Below are 21510 nucleotides of genomic sequence, written 5' to 3' on the forward strand. Positions count from 1 at the left end.
GTAAATCATAACCTCTTTTTTCCAACTCGGATACCAATAGTAGTTTAATATTAACGCTGTTATGGTATTACTTCAAACCGCTGCGTTCATAAATGCTGAATGTGGTTTCGATTAGATTTTTCTACTAAATTGTAATTATGAACGCGCAATAACAAATGTCAAACAAATTCCAAGCGGCTCATGATAACATGGGAAAAAAGCCTTCTATTTAATGGAATATAACAATAATTACGTTAAATTTATGTGACACGGCTTCTTGTAAATCTATTCAAGATGCCGAAAGAACAATATCGCGAAACTTATGTCGGGAGAAAAATGTAAGTGAGGTTATGTTTACTTCATCATATGGTTTTTTGAACTTTAAATAAACACTTATTTCCAGTTAAAATCTACAAATCCCACTTAACCAATTGAACATATCAATCATTCACTACATTTTGTGCAAGTTTCGTTGCATTTCATATATTATTTCGGTACTTTTTTACATGGTAGTCGTGTGATGATGTTTTCAGTTCTCACGTTACGTTTAACGTGGATAGCGCGTCTGCCATCCAGCAGGCAGCTCACATCCAGGTCATCACTAAGAACCTGTACGCTCAGGATGGACAGCGAGTGCCGGCGACGTATGGAGTCCTCGATAGGCGGATGGTATGGAGTTGCAACTCTTTGTTTTATTTTGATGAGATTTAGGGTGTTTGTAACTAAAAAAATGTAATTAGCTGATAGATAAATAAATAAAAATAGTACTCAAATACATTATAATTGTTTTATGTTTATGGGTAGTTAGCTCAAAGTAAAAATCTACAGAAAAATCACAAAACAATAACATGTCTAGTAAAATCTTATTCTGCAGCAAATCATAGGCTTTTTCTGCAACTATTTGCAACATTTTCCACACTAAAGTAACTATTTATATTGTTTAGTTATCTATTAACCTTAGTACAAGCGCTACTTAGTTTCTGACTCAATTACTTTCTTTGAATGTGTGACAAACATAAAAAAAATCTTTCTTCCACCAGGGTACAAATCAAAAGGATGCCAACTGTGAAACCTGTGGCCTGGGGCTGGCGGAGTGCGTGGGCCACTACGGGTACATAGAGCTGGCCCTCCCCGTCTTCCACGTCGGCTACTTCAGGTCCATCATCACTATACTGCAGACTATCTGTAAGGTGAGGTCAAAATAAATTTAATTTTATCCATACAGGTGAAGTGGTCAAGTATTTTGTAAAATGAAGATTTTTTTGGTAATCTGTACAACAATCTGTAAAGCATTTCTGAAGGCTGTATATAATAACTTGAACCTTCAACTCAACAAAATCTCAAAACATTCAAATTCTACACTTATAAAGTTACATTGTTGGAGAGTTGGTTCCAACATTTTTTTTTTCCCAGCAGAAACTTATAAGAAGCGGGGAAGAGCTTTTTAGGGTACTTCAAATAAAATACTTTTCAACCTCTACAGGAATGTGCAAAAGTGATGTTAGCTGAACCTCTCAAAAAGTCATTCCGACGGAAATTCATGAACCCTGAACTTTCGTACCTACACAAGAAGAACCTCCGTGCTGCTGTCCTCAAAAAGGCTAAGACTTGCACCAAGTGTCCTTACTGCGAAGCCTTGAATGGTATGGTGAAGAAGAGTCCCGCTGGTATTCTGAAGATTATCCATGACAAGTATAGGACTAAGAAGCCGACGGATCCTCTTGTGAAGAGGGTGCTGAGAGACTTTAATGAGGCGAAGGAGTCTAATAAGGAGTTGGCGACTATGATCAATAGTGGATTAATTATTGAGATGAGTCCTGTAGAGGTGTGTGTGAGACATAGCTATTACTTTTTATTTATACAATACTGATGTTCTTGGTCCAAAACATGATAAAGTAACCTGTTAAAACATGTCTTATTTCAAGCTTTAAATAATGCACGAGCAGTGTCACAGGTTTCTTGCCTCTCTGATTTCGCGGCGCGTAACTGGCGTAAAAAAGCATACACTTGCTATAAACTCCACTAGTACGAAACCGATGTTCTTCAAATGTGAAATCAATCACATAAAAATATACTATGTAAGCTCACCCAATTTTATCACTGAAACCTGTTACCACCAGCTTAACCACCCTACTCCACCCAGGTACTGAACCTTTTCCGACGCATCCCGGACGAGGACATCCCGCTACTAGGCATGAACGCGAAGCTGACGCGGCCTGAACACCTCATCCTCACGCGGCTGCCGGTGCCACCGCTCTGCATCCGTCCCAGTGTGGTCTCCGAGATCAAGGCTGGCACGTGAGTCCATGAGGATATCCTTCTTAACATTCCCTCTTTCGCGGAAATTATAGGAATCATCAATCATTTCTTTAGGTGCTTTAGCTGGGTTCTTGGTAAGCCTTTCTGTTCTCTCAATAGCTCCTAAGTGGTGGGTTTTTCACCAGGGTGGGGGTTAATTTACATTTGAAGAATGACCTGGGTCACCAGTGTAAGAATGTTTATTTTATTGTCTCCCTTTATCAATGTCTTCAATAATATCATATGTTTTTCGAAGTTTTTTGTTGTGATTAATATTATTATGTGTTGTATGTTGTCTCGTCTTTCTAGTAACGAGGACGACTTAACAATGAAGCAATCAGAGATTCTCCTCATCAACGACGTGATCGCTCGCCACATCGCCAGCGGCGGCAAGAGCGAGCTGGTGCAGGAGGACTGGGACTACCTGCAGCTGCATGCTGCGCTGTACATCAACAGCGAGATGTCTGGCATACCGCTGTCTATGCAGGTATTGTATCATAGCACACATCGCCAGCGGCGGCAAGAGCGAGCTGGTGCAGGAGGACTGGGACTACCTGCAGCTGCATGCTGCGCTGTACATCAACAGCGAGATGTCTGGCATACCGCTGTCTATGCAGGTATTGTATCATAGCACACATCGCCAGCGGCGGCAAGAGCGAGCTGGTGCAGGAGGACTGGGACTACCTGCAGCTGCATGCTGCGCTGTACATCAACAGCGAGATGTCTGGCATACCGCTGTCTATGCAGGTATTGTATCATAGCACACATCGCCAGCGGCGGCAAGAGCGAGCTGGTGCAGGAGGACTGGGACTACCTGCAGCTGCATGCTGCGCTGTACATCAACAGCGAGATGTCTGGCATACCGCTGTCTATGCAGGTATTGTATCATAGCACACATCGCCAGCGGCGGCAAGAGCGAGCTGGTGCAGGAGGACTGGGACTACCTGCAGCTGCATGCTGCGCTGTACATCAACAGCGAGATGTCTGGCATACCGCTGTCTATGCAGGTATTGTATCATAGCACACATCGCCAGCGGCGGCAAGAGCGAGCTGGTGCAGGAGGACTGGGACTACCTGCAGCTGCATGCTGCGCTGTACATCAACAGCGAGATGTCTGGCATACCGCTGTCTATGCAGGTATTGTATCATAGCACACATCGCCAGCGGCGGCAAGAGCGAGCTGGTGCAGGAGGACTGGGACTACCTGCAGCTGCATGCTGCGCTGTACATCAACAGCGAGATGTCTGGCATACCGCTGTCTATGCAGGTATTGTATCATAGTGATATCAGTCTTCAAAATCGCTTGCAACATGATGACATCCAAACGGGGTCCTCGGAAGGTGCATTCCTTTTGATCAGGCTTCGTTTTAACCGCTTTACTCGTAGTCATTTAAAGCCTATATGCTGGATCAAGGTACCGGCAGCAAGCTACCCGAATCCCGTGGAACTCACGAATAAAAAACTTATAGTCTACCTCAAGATATGGACTACTTTACAATAGAAGAATTTTTGAAATCAGATCAATTCTTCACCTTTATAATATTAGTACGGAGGTAGAACCACACCTCAAAAGTAGTCAGACCATAAAAAATGGCTGGCTTTACTGTGTTACCACCATAATCTTGCCACTATTTCAATGTTTCCCCACTTAGTGCTAAAATGTGGTAAAATTATACTCTTTACCTATTATTACAGCCTAAGAAACCAGGCCGAGGTCTGGTACAGCGGCTGAAGGGCAAGCAAGGCCGCTTCCGAGGCAACCTGTCGGGGAAGCGAGTGGACTTCTCCAGCAGGACTGTCATCTCACCAGACCCTAACTTGCAGATTCAGGAGGTGAGTTTTTGTATGGATGATTTTGTGACAGGTATGGTTCATGCTGGCGAAAATTAATATTTGAGTTTAGAGTTTGATTCCTAGAGTCGCGTGGGAATTTCGAGCACCCGGGTATAAAGTAGCCTATAGTATTTCTCGATAAATGTACTACATAACAGTGTAAGAACTCTTAATATAGGTTAAGTTGATCCTGATATTAGTGCCTTCAGACACTTTTTAGCTTTATAATATTATCAAATATATTATCAATTATAATTACTATATTTATCAATTTATACAAAACATTACAATTATACACTAATACATATTTCGTATATAAAATATTTGTTTTAATTAAAAACATTGCATTGACTATGAGAAATAAAACAATACTGTCTTCCTTGATATCTAAACAGAATTTTGGATAAATTTATACAAAGCAACATATCTTGAAAATACACTCTTCATTTTTGAAGTACCTCCTCTCTTCCTCCGAGCCTTTTTCCCAAACTATGTTGCGGTTGGCTTCCAGTCTAACCGGATAAAGCTGAGTACCAGTGCTTTACAAAGTACCTCCTCTTCACCATAATAAAATTTCTCTCATCACCCAGGTGGGAGTACCAGTCCACGTAGCCAAGATCCTCACGTACCCTGAACGGGTGTTCCCGGCAAACCTGCAGTGGCTACGTCAGCTGGTCTGCAACGGCCCTGACGTGCATCCGGGGGCTAACTACGTTCAGCAACGGGGGCTCAAGCATAAGAAGTACCTGAAATATGGTAATAGGGAGAAGATTGCTCAGGAGTTGAAGGTATGTTATAATATAACTTTAAAATATTTTGTCAGTTTTTCAAAGCTCGCATGATCATTTACCTCATAGTGTGAACATTGCCATCTTCTTCCTGCCTTAGGGTGAAAATAAATTAGGTAAAAAAAATGCCTGTTTAAAGAAAACCTTTTTTTCGAACTTTTAACAGATCCCTGAAAGGGATCGGATGAAGAGGGGGTGCTGTTCAATGTAATTTGATATGAAAAAGTACTTATTTAGTAAGCCTTATTTATATTAATGAATTTGACCCTCTTTGTTTTTGACTAGTGTCTTAGCTAAAGTCCGAAAGATTTAAGAACTCCCCACTTAACTTTGACACCTCGTAAAGTAAATATTACTTCTCTATTGCCTTCAGTGCGGTGACATAGTGGAGCGCCACCTGGTGGACGGCGACGTGGTGCTGTTCAACCGGCAGCCCTCGCTGCACAAGCTGTCCATCATGTGTCATCGCGCCAAGGTGCAGCCGCAGAGGACATTCAGGTATATAGGAAATAGAAGGAGAAGAGCGTGAGGGAGCGGAGCATAGAAAATTATGACCACAGGGGCCAAAGAGTGGATCTACTGTCAGTTTAGTCAGTCAGTGAAAGATGGTTCCTGTTCATCTGCCTCATCATCTACTTAGCCTTTTATTTCCCAACTAAGTTTGGGTCGGGTTCCAGTCTAACCGAAAAAAGCTGGGTACCAGTGTGCCTCATGGAGCGACAGCCTTTCTGACCTCCTCAACCCAATACCCCTTGCTCAGACTGACTGCCAGACTTACTGTCAGACTGACTACCCCTAACAACTACCATGCATCCGAAATACGGAGGAGCAAGTCATGACAGGATGGTCAGAACCCATCCACAGACTCAATATTAATAGTATCGTGTTATCCTCAGGTTCAACGAGTGTGTATGTACTCCGTACAACGCTGACTTCGACGGTGACGAGATGAACATGCATCTGCCGCAGACTGAGGAAGCCAGGGCGGAGGCGCTCATTCTTATGGGGGTAAGGTTTATTAACCAGTGTTATACTGAACTAGGCCATGATTTAGTAATCTGGTACTTTGATGTTTAGCATAAGAACGGCCACACGAAACTTGTTAGTTAAAATGTAAAAAATCATTATATGCCTAGTCTTTTCCCAACTATTTTGGGGTCCACTTCTAGTCTAACCAGATACAGCTAAGTAGCAGACTACCTCTAAGTCAGACCTCTCAACCCAGTTATCCGGGCAAGCCAATACCCCTTGGTTAGACTGGTGTCAGACTTTTCTGGCTTCTAACTACCCGTCACCAAAGAAAAAACTTCACTGACTAATATTTTTCCATCACCAGAACAAATCCAACCTCGTAACTCCTCGCAACGGGGAACTCCTCATAGCAGCCACCCAGGACTTCATCACCGGCGGGTACCTGATCACCCAGCGGGACTCCTTCTTCACCCGCGACGAGGCTCACCAGCTCGCGACCTGCCTGCTGTCGGGGCCTGACACGAATATGAGGATCGATATGCCGACGCCAGCTATTCTGAAGCCCAGGATGCTTTGGACTGGGAAGCAGATATTTAGGTATGAGTGGTGGAATGTGGTGTTTGTAGAAAAGGGTTAAAAAATAGTGATTCTAATTAATTAGTCCGTATTTTAGACCAAAAATATTAGAAACGTATTTTGTTATTTTAACAAAAAAAAAAAATTATTAAGATATAACGCAACAAATATAGTGGGGTGAAAAAATGTAATCGTGTTATATCTTCATTGCTTTTTGTTTGTGAAAAAAAAATACTTGTCCATTATAAATGATTTGATTATTTTAAGGTTATCTAAAAAACGGACTAATTACTTTTTTCAGTCACATGAAAGGACTGACTTATTTTCTGGTAAAATACAATTTTTTCGCACATCCCTATATGCCTATGTATATGCAGTAACCTAGTGGTACCTAGCATACATTACTAGAAACAATTTAAATGACAGTTACCACTAGAAATGCACGATTTAAGCTATTCTAAATTATCACAATTGTACCTATCATGTCTTAAAATTCCTCGTATTTGTTACAGTTTAATAATGAAACCTAATAAGAAGTGCGAAGTGAAGGCCAACTTGGAGACTAAAGGCAAGAACTACACTGGGAACGAGGACATGTGTGTGCAGGACTCATGTAAGTGTACCAAACATACATTCAATATAGGGCTTTGCTTGCGCATATGTGTGTGAAAACTTACCGGTTATGGCTACATTAATTACACACCCATTGCTGTCAGTTACCTTAACTATGACGGTTTAAGATCAAATTGGCGTCCATAATAAAGTCTATATCTATTTAGTTTTATTAATTCTATATGTTATGTAGATTTTATTCAATTGTATAGATATTTTTCCTCTCATTCCTTCATTTTATTCAGGAAAAAATTCTACGTGTTTTTTGTTAATTAAGAATGGACAATTTTACATCAAATCTATTTAAATATGATATTTTACGTCACGTTATTGTTTTAGATGTAATAATAAGGAACTCGGAACTCCTATGCGGGTCCATGGACAAGAGTACTCTAGGGTCCGGTACCAAGAAGAGCATCTTCTACATCCTGCTGCGCGACTGGGGCGAGGAGTATGCCGTCAGGGGCATGTGGAGGTAACTCCTTGCACAATGTCATGCTATAGTCTACTTATTATACTTAATTGCACATTTCGACACACGAAAACCTGACATTTTATGTACAACAGCGAGCTTAACCCAGTTTTGTTTTTTTTAATTCTCTGAACAAGGCAAGTATAACTTAAGTATAATTTTCAAGATGGCCTTTATGTAGAATTCTCACTACTGTTTTTGAAGCCATGCAAGGCGGTTCAAAGAGACCCCTTTTTGGAAGTTTTAAAATAGGCGACGTTACTTGCTACCAAAATGGTAACAAGACAGCCTTTGTGTTGAAGACCGGTTGTAAACCCTTTTGCGTACTGCACAAAATTATGTAACAGTTAAAATTATTATTTAAAATTTTATAAACTTCTTTCTAACTCTATTGTATAACACCATATTCTACTTATATCTTAAATAATAATCTCTACATCAGGCTAGCGCGCATGGCGTCGTACTACATGATGAACCGCGGCTTCAGCTTCGGCATCATCGACGTCACGCCCGGCAAGAAGCTCATCGACGCCAAGAACAAACTGCTCGAGTCTGGGTACGTACATTATAACCTAAAATTTAATTTTTACTCGCTGTAACTTTGAATTTATATTGTAAACGTATTTTTTATACTCTAACTAAACTCTAAAATAAACTGAATAATTTTTTGGTTGCTTCTTTGTACCCTAAAAAACCGAAACTACTGAAAAATTATTTAGAAGACATATTTTATCTGGGTACGAGCAAAGTTCCCCCGGGACGTGGATGAAACCGGGGGAAAATGGCTAGTCAAAAATGTAAAAACGATTACTAAATTGTATTGAATGTGATCAATGACTTTTTATTAGGTACTCCAAATGCGACGGTTATATCTTGGAGATGGAGAAGGGTACCCTGCAGTGTCAGCCTGGATGCACCATGGAGGAAACCCTGGAAGCTGTGATGCTCAGTGAGCTGAGTAGTATCAGGTATTTTATCCTCATATATCATAATGATAAATTAATTTTATCCTTATCTGGGTTATATGTTTTTGGAATATAGTTGACATTTAGTCAGAATGTGGTAATTCGGTTTTTTAAGAGTTAGCAGTATATAATGTAATAAATAACGCTGTACATTATGCAGTGTATATTACAGTACGTAACATGCCGATATAGACCTTTTTGCATTTGATTGTCTTCAAACTCGCTAAAATAAGATCATACATGTCTTTGGTTGATAGTACAAATGCCAACAGTTCAACCTACCGGAATCTGACAAATATCAATCGAAAATCTATAGAATATTGAAATATTTTGAGGTGTCATCTGTATAAAATTAAGTACATAGCATAGTATAGGTATGTATAACGTATATATGTTTACAGAGAGTTGGCGGCTAAAGCATGTTTCCGTGAGCTGCACCCTACTAACGCGCCGCTTATAATGGCACAGAGTGGCTCTAAAGGTTTGTCTTATTTATTTTGTAAGTCAAACTACCGTAACCGGGATTAAATATAGTGTACGTCATCCGGGGATAGTTTAGCTTCCCAACAGTGAATTAATTTTTAGTCGATTCAATGGTTGTACATGATACAAACAAAAGGCGTTTATTATATTATGTTTTAGCTGTTTAGTTTAAATAACGTTTTTTCACAATCAACTTTAAAGAATTAATTAACCGATTAAAAACAAAGCCTTGTTGGAAAAATACACTATCCCCGGATGACATAGATAGGCTAATTTTATCCGGGTACTGAAAGATGTTCTCTTAAGACGCGTTCTCTTAAACAGCTAGATAATATTACATTGTTACAAATTATATAACCATTATTAGCTAGAAGTATTTACATGTAGAGTTTTACCCCAGGTTCCAACATCAACATATCTCAGATGATCGCGTGCGTGGGTCAGCAGGCGCTCAACGGCAAGCGAGTGCCCAACGGCTTCGAAGATCGCTCGTTACCGCACTTTGAGAGACATTGTGAGTTATTCTAGCTTTATAAAGTAGCTAAATTGGTAATAGTATAAAAAAAAACTTGTAGTAATTATTATAACATATCTAAGAATCACCGTTAAAATACTAGCCTTCATCAAAAATTCTGCCTACTAATCTGTTCGGAGCAGTAAACGCCCCGATCTTTTTGCGTCCACGTTTGTAAATCGATGTCCTAGAAATTACAAGGTCTCTAAACTACGAAAAATAAACGTTTCTGTTATCCTCAAAGACCTCAAATTAGCGTGCCTGTGGGAACTCCTGTTTTTAACCTACTCCGTGAAAAAGAATATAACGAGTTTGATCGCTGGAGATACACATATCAGTTCATAGTCATGGATATACATGTTTGTGGCTATGAACTAATATAGATAACAATTTTGGGCGAAAGCTGGTAAATGATGCCTGAAATTCCTCCTTCCAGCCAAGATCCCAGCAGCGCGTGGTTTCGTAGAGAACAGCTTCTACTCAGGCCTGACGCCCACAGAGTTCTTCTTCCACACCATGGGAGGACGTGAGGGTCTGGTCGACACTGCTGTCAAAACTGCTGAGACTGGGTACCTGCAGAGGAGATTAGTTAAGGTATAGTTTTTCTCCCTACTCCCTAGCGGGGCCCAGCAGAGCCAAGGCCTGCCGGGGCTGCGGGTTGTTCGAAAGAGATACCGCGGCTCTGGTACATAAAAGGCCTACGATGGTACACGACGGTTTTTAGTCAGTAAGAGTCTGACACTCCCTCACCGCTGCCAACCCACAGCGAGAGGGGCCATTTGATGATTTTTAATGTCGTTAACAAAAAAAAAAGGGTATAGTTTTTCTTCTAGTGGTAGTTAGCTCTGAGAATTTGTTTTTTATCTTGTGTCGAAAAACTAAAGGTTTACTTAAGGTAGAATTCCGTGGGTAGCGGCTACGACAGCCGCGCGCGGCTTACGACAGTCGTTGGCCGCGCGCGACAATAGTCAACCTATGAAAATGTATGGCACCGCTGCCGAGGCCAGCGACAGTCGCGCGCGGCCGACGAATTTCATGAGCCGCGCGCGGCCGTATGCATCTCAACATGGTCTAGCGCTTAGTAACATCTATAGAATTTTAGTAAAACCAGAATTGAATTGTTTTTTATTTAGTCGGCAAAACTTGCTTTTGTTTTCATTACAATACAAATGCTTTTGAATCAGTATTTGGTAGTATCCTTCATCATTTCTACTTTTTAAAGATAGGGTAGATTGGTAATCTATTTTCATAATACAGCCACAGCAACACGTCATCCTCTTCTTCTTCAAGGATATCAATTAGCACTTCGACTAGAGGGAACGGACGAACAAAATCTACTAATTTCAACACAATGCCGCGCGCGGCTTACGAAATTCGTCAGCCGCGCGCGACTGTCGCGGACCTCGGCAGCGGCGCCATACATTTTCATAGGTTGACTATTGTCGCGCGCGGCCGACGACTGTCGTAAGCCGCGCGCGGCTGCGTCAGCCGCGACCCACGGAATTCTACCTTTACCATGATACAGCAGAAGATTACACTCGAGTTTTTTTGAAAAATTCTTTTTGTCAAGTTCGAATGAAGCTATATATATAGTACAAAAAATTACTACTTCGTTCTTTTATTACACTGCTCTTTGAATTTGCACCAAACTTTCTTATAGGCTTAGAAATTTCACTAAATGTAAAAAACCTAGTCGTTCTAATTTTCAACACAGTACTTTTACAACTTCTATACCATGTGACAGCTCATTTTCGACTACATTTCCCACACCCAAACAAAACCCCATTTTCTTGAACATCAGCTTTATTTTCACACCATATGTTATTCCCCCAGTCTCTAGAAGACCTGGTCCTACACTACGACATGACAGTCCGCAACGCCATGGGCGAGGTGGTGGAGTTCCGCTACGGCAGCGACGGCCTGGACCCCTCCTACATGGAGGGCAAGGACCGCCCCGTCGACCTCGCCAGGGTCCTCGCTGATGTTCGCGCTAAGTATCTGTCCAGGTAAGGACATTGTTCACTAAATTTTTGGTAACTTTTCCTGATATCCCACGCCTTTAGCCGTATCCTGTAGATTACACCCTGAGCCTATAGCCTTACTTAGACTTATTACGCAATTAAAAGCCTGAAGCGTCTAATACTGTATTTTCGTTATATTAGCGAGTTAACCCTACCAAATAAAGTCAGCTTTACAATATCAAGTATGTATTGGTGTATTTTCAGAACAATATTATCATCAATATTATTTTACCATAAAACGGTCCAAATTGGCTGGAGAATTTGACAATCCTGTAAAGAAGCATGTTTTCATATTATATTGAGGAACCTGAATATAAGCTATTATTTTGTCGCAGGGATGAAGACCCGCTGGACGGTGATGGCATAGTATTAGCAGCTGAAGAAACCCTCGCTTTGGACGACTTTAAAACTTGCACACAGGAGTTCAAAAACGAGTTACTGTAAGTAATATAGATACCTAAATCATCTGAAAATTTAAACTGTCTAACTATCACGATTCATGAGATACCAGCGGAACAGACAGACATACCATGGAGTCTTAGTAATAGGGTCCGTTTTCCGCTATGAGTACGTAGCCCTAAAAAATAACACAAGGAATTTGTCCAAAATACCGTGGTTTTTGTTCAAAATACCATGGTATTAGTGGAACAGAGTATCAGTTACAGTTAAATATCAAAGCTGTGTAAATTATTGACTTAAGAAAAGTGGCAATTCTCTTCTCAATTTTGCTTCTAGCTCAAATTAAACTTGTCCAACCTTCCAGAACGTTCCTCAAGTCCATAGCCTCCAAGGTCCGCAACCTGCGGACCCGGTACAGCCACTGCGGGCCCATAGTGAAGCAGCTACAGCGGCTGACCCTGACGCAGCTGGTGCAGTTCCTGCGAGTGTGTCATCATAAGTATCAGAGGAGTGTTATAGAGCCTGGGACTGCGGTTGGTGCTTTGGCTGCTCAGGTATGTTGGATTTATTTATGTTGTAGGAGCGTTACAAGTTTTTAGGTTTAGTTTAGTTTCCTTGAAATATTTGGATTTTTTAAATATTTCTTAAATATGTGAATACATTTTAGTGTACGTGCTAATTTGACTCACTTTTAGCGCCCGGTGTCTAAAAGTGGACCTTCTGAACAAACCTGCTTAGAATACGTAGTTTTAAGAGCATACTAATACTACGTATGTATGTTAAGTACATACAGCGTTGTTTAATTTTTACGTAGCTGTAAGTCTTCTAAATTGTATAAATAAATTATGGCAGAGATTTTATCTCAAGGAAAATAAGGACTTTTTTGTTAAGTTGGGATCTCGGTCTATATTAGTCAGACTGTTAACTTTTTAAGTAACACTTGACGCGGTATGTCCGTGGATGGGCGATCATTTATGTCATGACGAATTTCTCCGTGTTTCAACGCTTGTTGGTTCACTTTAAATTGTGAACCTCGGATGTGGTTACAGCCGGGTTGTCAGAAGCCAGAAAGGGTAATCTCAAAATTCCATCTTCATAACCCACAGAGTATAGGAGAGCCCGGTACCCAAATGACCTTGAAAACCTTCCACTTCGCCGGCGTGGCCTCCATGAACATCACGCAAGGTGTTCCTCGCGTCAAGGAGATCATCAATGCTTCACGGAACATCTCCACTCCCATCATCACGGCTGAGCTGATGCAGCCACTCGATCAGGAGTTCGCCAGAAGAGTGAAGGGGAGAGTGGAGAAGACTACGCTTGGAGAGGTAAGGTTATTTTTTTGGGGGTGGGGAGGAATTTTGGTTGGATACTCTTGTTGTTCTCAAAGTGCAAATCCGATTAGTGGTCAAGTGTTTTATTGGTATAACCGAAACTATGAACAATTGTGAAGGAGTAGGATTATTGTTGACATTTATAAGATACTTTATCGCACGGACAAAGACACGCAGTGAAGTAAAGGGGATTTTGTACAAGCAGTCACTAGCATTTTAAATAATTGGTATTTCACCAGATTACCACTATTAACCGTGGTCCAAAAGACATCAAACAACATTGTTTCAGCTTACATTATTATTTTTATTTATTTACTTGTATCAAGCATCCATTAATTCTAAGAATACATAAATATCATAACATAAAACCGCTTTGTATGTATGTCACAGATCACAACATACATAGATGAGGTATACCTACCGAACGAATGCTTCCTACTGATCCGCCTCGACGCCGAGAGGATACGGCTGCTGTGTCTAGAAGTTAACGTCGAGTCTATCGTGTACTCGTGAGTATTAGAGCAGTTACCACCTGGTTTGTTATTTCTTCTAGGGGAGAAGTTTTTAAACATCTCGTAGAATTTCTCCACTTACTACTTCTGACTAGGTGATAGTGGGTGATTGTGGACGGTAGTTCTTCTACTTATGTACCGACTGTAACGTTGTTTCTTGTATTTAAGAACCCAGATTTGATCGATTTATTACCCCCACTAAATCGTTGGTGATCTTGTTATAAATTAATCTTGAATATAACCCCTTTCTGCCACCAGGATTTGCACATCAAAACTGAAAATCAAGCCGGCAAACATCCACATAGTATCAGACTGGGCTATCAAGGTATCAGCCGAGCCCAGCAAGCACGGCGGCTGGCTGAACATGTCGCTGCAGCAGCTCGCGAGGCAGCTGCCCCCTGTCGTCGTCAAGGGGCTGCCGCAGGTGTCCCGGGCTGTTATCGCTTGTGATGACACTGACAGCACTGTCAGGTATGTGCCAGACTGTATGGCGGCTGGCTGAACATGTCGCTGCAGCAGCTCGCGAGGCAGCTGCCCCCTGTCGTCGTCAAGGGGCTGCCGCAGGTGTCCCGGGCTGTTATCGCTTGTGATGACACTGACAGCACTGTCAGGTATGTGCCAGACTGTATGGCGGCTGGCTGAACATGTCGCTGCAGCAGCTCGCGAGGCAGCTGCCCCTGTCGTCGTCAAGGGCTGCCGCAGGTGTCCCGGGCTGTTATCGCTTGTGATGACACTGACAGCACTGTCAGGTATGTGCCAGACTGTATGGCGGCTGGCTGAACATGTCGCTGCAGCAGCTCGCGAGGCAGCTGCCCCTGTCGTCGTCAAGGGCTGCCGCAGGTGTCCCGGGCTGTTATCGCTTGTGATGACACTGACAGCACTGTCAGGTATGTGCCAGACTGTATGGCGGCTGGCTGAACATGTCGCTGCAGCAGCTCGCGAGGCAGCTGCCCCCTGTCGTCGTCAAGGGGCTGCCGCAGGTGTCCCGGGCTGTTATCGCTTGTGATGACACTGACAGCACTGTCAGGTATGTGCCAGACTGTATGGCGGCTGGCTGAACATGTCGCTGCAGCAGCTCGCGAGGCAGCTGCCCCCTGTCGTCGTCAAGGGGCTGCCGCAGGTGTCCCGGGCTCCCCACCGAGGGGGTCCCCACGTTGTCGTCGTGGTGGGGCTTGCGTGCCTCAATGATCCTGAAGCTCTGCCGGTAGAGATACTCATGCCGGAAAGGTTCAGGGGAGAGGCCAGACAAAGAGGGACCCAGGGAGGGGCCGCTCCTGACCAGTCGACGCTAGTGGACATGGCAAGGATGCGGCCATACCCGCGGAGGTGCAGGCGCACCAAAGCGGTGGTCGTTTGCTCTTCGTACAACGAAGAGCAAACCTTTCGGCGGGTTTGCTGAGCCGGGTTGGCCGGACAGCAGACGGAGGCATGCATAATGCCGCCGCCGAGGGCTTGGCTTAATCGCCCGGCCCAGAGGAAGGACACCTCTTGATAAAAAACCACCCAATCCCAAGTTTCGGGAGCGCGGCGAGGGGATGAATGGCCGTGGGGGACACGGTCGTTAGCGCTCCCCCCTGTTGGGGCCAGCCGCCCCCAACAGTATGTAGGCTTGCCCCGGTATGAGGCCACTGCCGGGGTGGACGAACAATTGCTCTCATGATCGTGGGAACTATATGGATTCACAAACTTCTAAAAAAAATCATAGTAATAATAAGAACGAAAAGGAGTGGGATGAGGACTCGGAATCCGAGTCCGTGTCCAGCGAGGGGGATGCGGGGGGTTTTAAGCTCCCCCGCAACAAGAAGGACCACCGGGTCGACGCCTTCCTCAAGAGGAGGAGGGAAGACCCCGGGTCCTCCTCTGGTGGTCGCGGGCCTCGGCCAAAAGGTCGCCAGGAGGCCCGTCAGCGAAGGGTCCGCTGGGGCTTCTGGGGTGGCGGAGGAGCGGCTCATCCGAGCTCCTCCTCCGAGGAGGAGTCGGCCATCGGCTCCGACCGGGAGCGGAGGGCGGACTTTGAGAAGACGGTGGAGTCCGCCATCAGGCAGGTGGCCCTAAAACGGAAAAAGGCCAGCAAAGACGGCGCCATTGAGGCCGCCACCGCCTCCATCACCGCCGCAGCGGTGAGCAACTTTGGCCGGGCTCCCGTGAGCGAGCTGGCCAAACTGCAGCAGGAGGTGGGTCGTCTGACGGCCGCCCTGGAGTCTCTTGTGGAGGAGAACAGGAGTCTCCGGGCGGAGCTCGCTAAGATGCGCGAGCAGGGGGCGGAGCGCGGTGGGGCCAGACAACAGGCGCAGACTGCGCCGGCTGAGAGCCAGATCCTGGCCCTAGTCCGTCAGGAGATGGCGGCCTTCCAGGCTCGCTTCTCAGTCCTGGAGGGCAGGGTTCTGCGTCCCCCCCTCGCGGCGTCGAAGCCCCCAGCGGCCCAAAGGGCCTCCTATGCGGCCGCGGTTGCAGCGGCACCCCCACCCAGAAGGGGACCGCCGAGCAAGCCCCCTGTCGCGGCGCCGAACGGACCGACCAGGAGGGCGCCCGCTCAGCCAAAGGCCAAGACCGCAAGGGCGGCCCAGGCGCAGAGGCCCCCGGTGCCACCGTCAGTACCGGCTCCGTCGTCGGCACCAGTGGCGAAACGCCCTCCAAAGCCGACACCGTCTGCGGCCCCTACCTCTTCTGCCACTGAGTCTGAGTGGCAGGTGGTGGGGGAAAAGAAAAAGAAACGGAGGGCGGCCAAAGCGGCCAAAAAGAAGGCCCAGAAACGGCGGCGCAGGGAGCGAGCCGCCGCGGCGCAACTCCGCGCCCCCAAAACCGCGGCTGTAGTAGTCACACTACAGCCGGACGCGGTCAAAAGGGGCGTGTCGTACCGCGACGTGCTCGCCCAAGCAAAGGAGGCGGTGAACCTGCAGGAGCTGGGTATCGCCTCCGGCCTCCGGCTCAGGGTGACCGCAACGGGCGCCCGAATGCTGGAGGTCCCGGGAGCGGCCAGTGGGCCCGCCGCAGACGCTCTAGCCGAGAGGCTTAGGGCGTCCATAAGTGCGGACGACGCCCGAGTCTCCAGGCCCCACAAGTGCGCGGATCTGCGCATCATGGGCCTGGACGACTCAGCTACTGCGGAGGAGGTAGTGGCCGCCGTCGCTAGGACGGGTGGGTGCTCCGCCGACGAAGTCAAGGCGGGCACCATACGTCCCGACTTCAGGGGCACGTGCACCATCACGGTGAGCTGCCCCGTGACGGCGGCCAAAAACATTGTTGACGGCCGAAGATTGCTGGTCGGCTGGGTGTCGGCGCAGGTTAAGCTGCTTGACCCCCGACCGCTGAGGTGCTTCCGATGCCACGTCGGGCATCATGTGGGTGTCCGTTGCACCTCGGAGGTCGACCGCAGCGCCCTCTGTTTCCGCTGCGGTCAGCCCGGTCACAAGGCCGTGGAATGCAGCGCCACGCCGCACTGCTCTGCATGTGCGGCTGCTGGCAAGCCGGCCGAACACCGGGCGGGGAGCAAGACCTGTGCCCCACCCGCCAAGCCGAGTAAGGGCAAGGGTCGGCCGTCCGTCGTTGCCACCGCCGTCACCTCCGCAGTGGCCACCACCGCAGCTCCTGCGGCCGCCGCCGCCCCCAACGCTGCCGCCGCTGTCGCCGTCGCCACTGCTGCTGCCGCAGCGCCCGTCCTTGGGCCTCAAGAGGAGGAAGACGTGATGGAGTGCTAGCCTGGCTCCACTACGCTTCCTCCAGGCGAACATCAACCACTGCGCCCGTGCCCAGGATCTGTTGCTCCAAAGCATGGCGCAGTGGTCGATCAACATCGCCGTGGTCGCTGAGCCGTACTTTGTCCTTCCCAGGGATGACTGGGTTAAGGACCTTAGCGGCTCAGTGACCATCATATCGTCGGCCGCCGCTGGTACTCCTTCCCTCGAAGGGGTGAAGAGTGGAAGGGTTGCGTCGCAGCACGGTTCGGGGAGATAGTCGTCGTGGGGGTGTACTTCTCCCCGAGCCGAACTCTCGCCGAGTTCCACAACTCCCTCCTGGAGTTGTCCGTCGTCGTCGGAAGTTATTCCCTCCCTGTGCTAGTGTTAGGGGACTTCAACGCCAAGAATTTGGCCTGGGGTTCCCGACGCACAGATGCACGGGGTAGGATGGTGGAGGACTGGGCGCTGGAAGCAGGCCTGGTCGTCCTCAATCGGGGTTCTGTCCCCACGTGTGTACGGATGCGGGCGAGTCAGTGGTGGATATCTCGTTCGCCAGCCCCGCTCTGCTACCGCGTGTCTTTGACTGGCGCGTGGAGGAGGGGGTGGAGACCTACTCCGATCACCGGTACATCCGGTTTGACGTCTCCGCCCAGAACCCTAGCGCGCCGGTCCTGCAGACCCCGAGTGGTCCACGTTGGGCGCTGAGGCACCTTGACCGGGAGCTTCTCCTGGAAGCCTCAGTCGTGCAGGCCTGGGTGTCATCACCGGACAGGCCCGCCGACATCAACGACGAGGCGGAGTGGTTCCGGGAGACCATGTCCGAGATTTGTGACGTGGCCATGCCCCGAGTCCCGCCAGGACGCGCCCGACGCCAGGTGTACTGGTGGTCTCGCGAGATCGCCGCCCTTCGAGAGGCGTGCGTCGCTGCGAGGCACCTGTACACCAGACACCGCAGGCTGCGCATCCGCCCTCCGGATGCAGAAGCCAGGAAGCAGAGCTGTACGAGGGTTACAGAGCTGCGAAGACCGCCCTCCATTGGCCATCGTCCAGGCCAAGGAGGTGGCCAATGCGGAGCTGCTGGGGTCTCTGGACAGGGACCCGTGGGGCGCCCGTACAAAATGGTGCGGGGCAAGCTCCGCCCATGGGCCCCCCCGCTGACCCAGAGCCTTCGGCCTCAGCTGGTGGAGGAGGTGGTGAGCGCTCTGTTCCCTTCGCGCGGGGAACACTCTCCCCCGCCCATGTCTCTGCAACCCGCGGTGTCAAGTACGGACCACACTTCCGACGACGACGATGTCCCCGAGGTGACTGGGGTGGACCTGAGAGTGGCGGTGGCTAGGCTGAAAGCCAAAAACACCGCCCCAGGGCCTGATGGCCTGCCTGGCAAGGCCTGGGTCCTGGCCCTTGAGGCTCTCGGGCCTCGACTTAGGGGGCTTCTCAGCGCATGTTTGGAGAGGGGCCAGTTCCCACTTCGTTGGAAGACAGGGAAACTGGTCCTCATACGGAAGCCGGGGCGCCCTGCGGACTCTCCGTCCGCATACCGGCCTATCGTGTTGCTCGACGAGGTGGGCAAGCTCTTTGAGCGAGTTGTCGCACACCGCCTCGTCGCGCACCTTGGGGGGATAGGGCCGGACCTTGCGGACCACCAGTTCGGTTTCCGCAAGGGCGCTCAACGGTGGACGCCATCATGCGCGTGAGAGCTCTCACGACGGGGATGCTGTGTCCGGGGGTCGTCTTGGCGGTGTCTCTTGACATCGCCAACGCCTTCAACACCCTTCCCTGGAGTTGCATTAGGGAGGCACTCCGGTATCACCGGGTGCCGACCTACCTTCGTCGCGTGGTCGAGGCCTATCTGTCGGATAGGTCCATCATTTACCCCGGTCACAATGGGGCATGGAACCGGCGAGAGATGTCGTGCGGTGTTCCGCAGGGGTCGGTACTGGGGCCGCTCTTGTGGAACATCGGCTACGACTGGTGCTGCGCGCCGACCTCCCTAGCGGCGTCAGCGTGGTCTGCTACGCTGACGACACGCTGGTTCTGGCACAAGGGAGGTCGCACCAGGAGGCGGCCGACATAATGACGCGCGGGTTGCGATAGTCATCGAGAGGATCCAGCTGCTGGGACTGGAGGTGGCCTTGCACAAATCCGAGGCCATGTGCTTTCATGGGCTTCGGAACGCGCCACCTTCAGGCTCCCAAGTCACGGTGGGGGGGGCTACCATCGGCGTCGAGAGGGCGATGAAGTACCTGGGACTCGTCCTCGACGGCCGGTGGAGCTTCGTCGAGCACTTCCGACGTTTGGGTCCCAAACTGGAGAAGGCAGGTGCTGCATTCAAGCGGCTCCTGCCCAACCTGGGAGGCCCAAACGCCCCCTGCCGCAAACTCTACGCGGGGGTCATGCGGTCCATGGCCCTTTACGGGGCCCCGGTATGGGCACGTTCGGCACGGCCGCGGGCTGTGCACTACCTGAACGTGCCCCAAAGGGTGATAGCCATTAGGCTAATCCGGGGGTACCGCACGATCTCCCGCGAAGCAGCTGGCCTACTCGCTGGACTGCCACCGTGGGATCTGGAGGCGAGGGTCTTCTTGCGCCTGTACGACTGGCGCGAGGAGGCTCAGCGCCGGGGAGAAACCCCGTTGCCGCGGCAAGTTGTCGCGCAGCGGGCGGAGCCCGGCGCGATCTCATGGTGGCCTGGAGGGAGCGACTATCGCAACCCAGTGCAGGGCACGCCACCATCGTGGCGGTAAGTCCCCTTTGAGGAGTGGCTCGGGAGTCACGGCGCCCTCACGTACCGCATGACGCAGGTCCTCACCGGACACGGTTGTTTCGGGAGGTACCTGCACCGCATCGGTCGTGAGGAGGCGCCCGGGTGTCACCATTGTGCGGACAGCCCCGAGGACACGGTGGACCACACAGTCCAGGTGTGCCCCGCATGGGAAGGGCACCGCCGGGTCCTCGTCGAGGCTTTGGCGGCGGCGACCTCGCGTCCGGCCCTGGTTCAGGCCATGGTCCGGGGCGAGGGAATGGGATGCCGTCGCCTCCTTCTGCGAAGCGGTCATGCTCGAGAAGGAGGAGGCGGAACGCCAGAGAGTGCGCACCTCTCATCCCGGCCGCCGCGCTGGACCAGGTAGACATCATGGGCGCCGGGTGTCGCGAGATGACTCCCGGCCACCGTAGGCGTGGGTCCTGTGGGCGGTGAGTTCGGGTGGCTCATCGTCCCTCTGTCTTCCTAGACGACAGACCCGTGTCGACGGCGCGCGTTGTTCCACGCGCTCCTCAAAGAGACGTCAGCAACCCCAGCGGGCCCAGCAGGGCTGGCCTGCCGGGGCTGCGGGTTGTTCGAAAGAGATACCGCGGCCCTGGTACATAAAAGGCCTATGACGGAACACGACGATTTTAGTCAGTAAGAGTCTGACACTCCCTCACCGCTGCTAACCCACAGCGGGAGGGGTCATTTGATGATTTTACGTCGATAAAAAAAAAAAAGGTGTCCCGGGCTGTTATCGCTTGTGATGACACTGACAGCACTGTCAGGTATGGGCCGAGCCAAGCAAGCACGGCGGTATTTTAATACCTCTTCAAAAAGTTATTCAATAATAAAACGTTTATTTGCTTTAAACATGGTATTTTTGGTGTTACATAAAGGAACATTTTAGCTATCACAAAAATAAAGTAAAAAACAAATACGGGATAGTTTGTGTATTTAAACTGATATAAACTATCGCTAAGCCTACATTTAAATGTTGCATTTCAGATACAAGCTGTGCGTGGAAGGCGACGGCTTGCGTGATGTGATCGCTACCTACGGAGTCGACGGCAGAAAGACCACCTCTAACAATATATTAGAGGTAACATTTTAACATTAACCAATGCACTTTGAGACAAAGGCCATCATAATGACTTACGTCGGATTTCAATAACCATATGAATCTATTGATTTGCTTACTAAAAATTGAATTTACCCGTAAATCGGTGTTGCTGCGAAAATTATGTTATGTACAAATGCGTATTCGGGTTTCTATTATATTTGTGCTCGAACTGGTATTTTCCGGGTGCTTTGGCTCACGTTTTCGAAGTTTGA

The 21510-nt window shown here is 48.4% G+C and overlaps 1 protein-coding gene across 1 annotated transcript in view; it reads left to right on the top strand.

The window, feature by feature from the left end:
* Positions 1-133: 133 nt before the first annotated feature.
* LOC110377350 (DNA-directed RNA polymerase III subunit RPC1) overlaps positions 134-21510 on the top strand; it is a 22959-nt gene continuing 1582 nt past the window's right edge. Inside the window, exons 1-25 of the mRNA XM_064039752.1 lie at positions 134-317; positions 513-648; positions 1020-1169; positions 1463-1804; positions 2123-2277; positions 2587-2764; positions 3973-4110; positions 4701-4898; positions 5272-5396; positions 5795-5906; positions 6235-6467; positions 6959-7059; positions 7398-7533; positions 7973-8086; positions 8379-8498; positions 8897-8976; positions 9379-9492; positions 9929-10086; positions 11326-11498; positions 11849-11953; positions 12277-12466; positions 13019-13237; positions 13634-13752; positions 14014-14226; positions 21184-21277. Coding sequence (XP_063895822.1) covers positions 274-317; positions 513-648; positions 1020-1169; positions 1463-1804; positions 2123-2277; positions 2587-2764; positions 3973-4110; positions 4701-4898; positions 5272-5396; positions 5795-5906; positions 6235-6467; positions 6959-7059; positions 7398-7533; positions 7973-8086; positions 8379-8498; positions 8897-8976; positions 9379-9492; positions 9929-10086; positions 11326-11498; positions 11849-11953; positions 12277-12466; positions 13019-13237; positions 13634-13752; positions 14014-14226; positions 21184-21277 — 3747 coding nt within the window. The 5' untranslated portion in view covers positions 134-273. The remainder of the gene's footprint in view (positions 318-512; positions 649-1019; positions 1170-1462; positions 1805-2122; positions 2278-2586; positions 2765-3972; positions 4111-4700; positions 4899-5271; positions 5397-5794; positions 5907-6234; positions 6468-6958; positions 7060-7397; positions 7534-7972; positions 8087-8378; positions 8499-8896; positions 8977-9378; positions 9493-9928; positions 10087-11325; positions 11499-11848; positions 11954-12276; positions 12467-13018; positions 13238-13633; positions 13753-14013; positions 14227-21183; positions 21278-21510) is intronic.

Source organism: Helicoverpa armigera, chromosome 20, assembly GCF_030705265.1.
Source record: "Helicoverpa armigera isolate CAAS_96S chromosome 20, ASM3070526v1, whole genome shotgun sequence".
NCBI classification, from domain to species: domain Eukaryota; kingdom Metazoa; phylum Arthropoda; class Insecta; order Lepidoptera; family Noctuidae; genus Helicoverpa; species Helicoverpa armigera.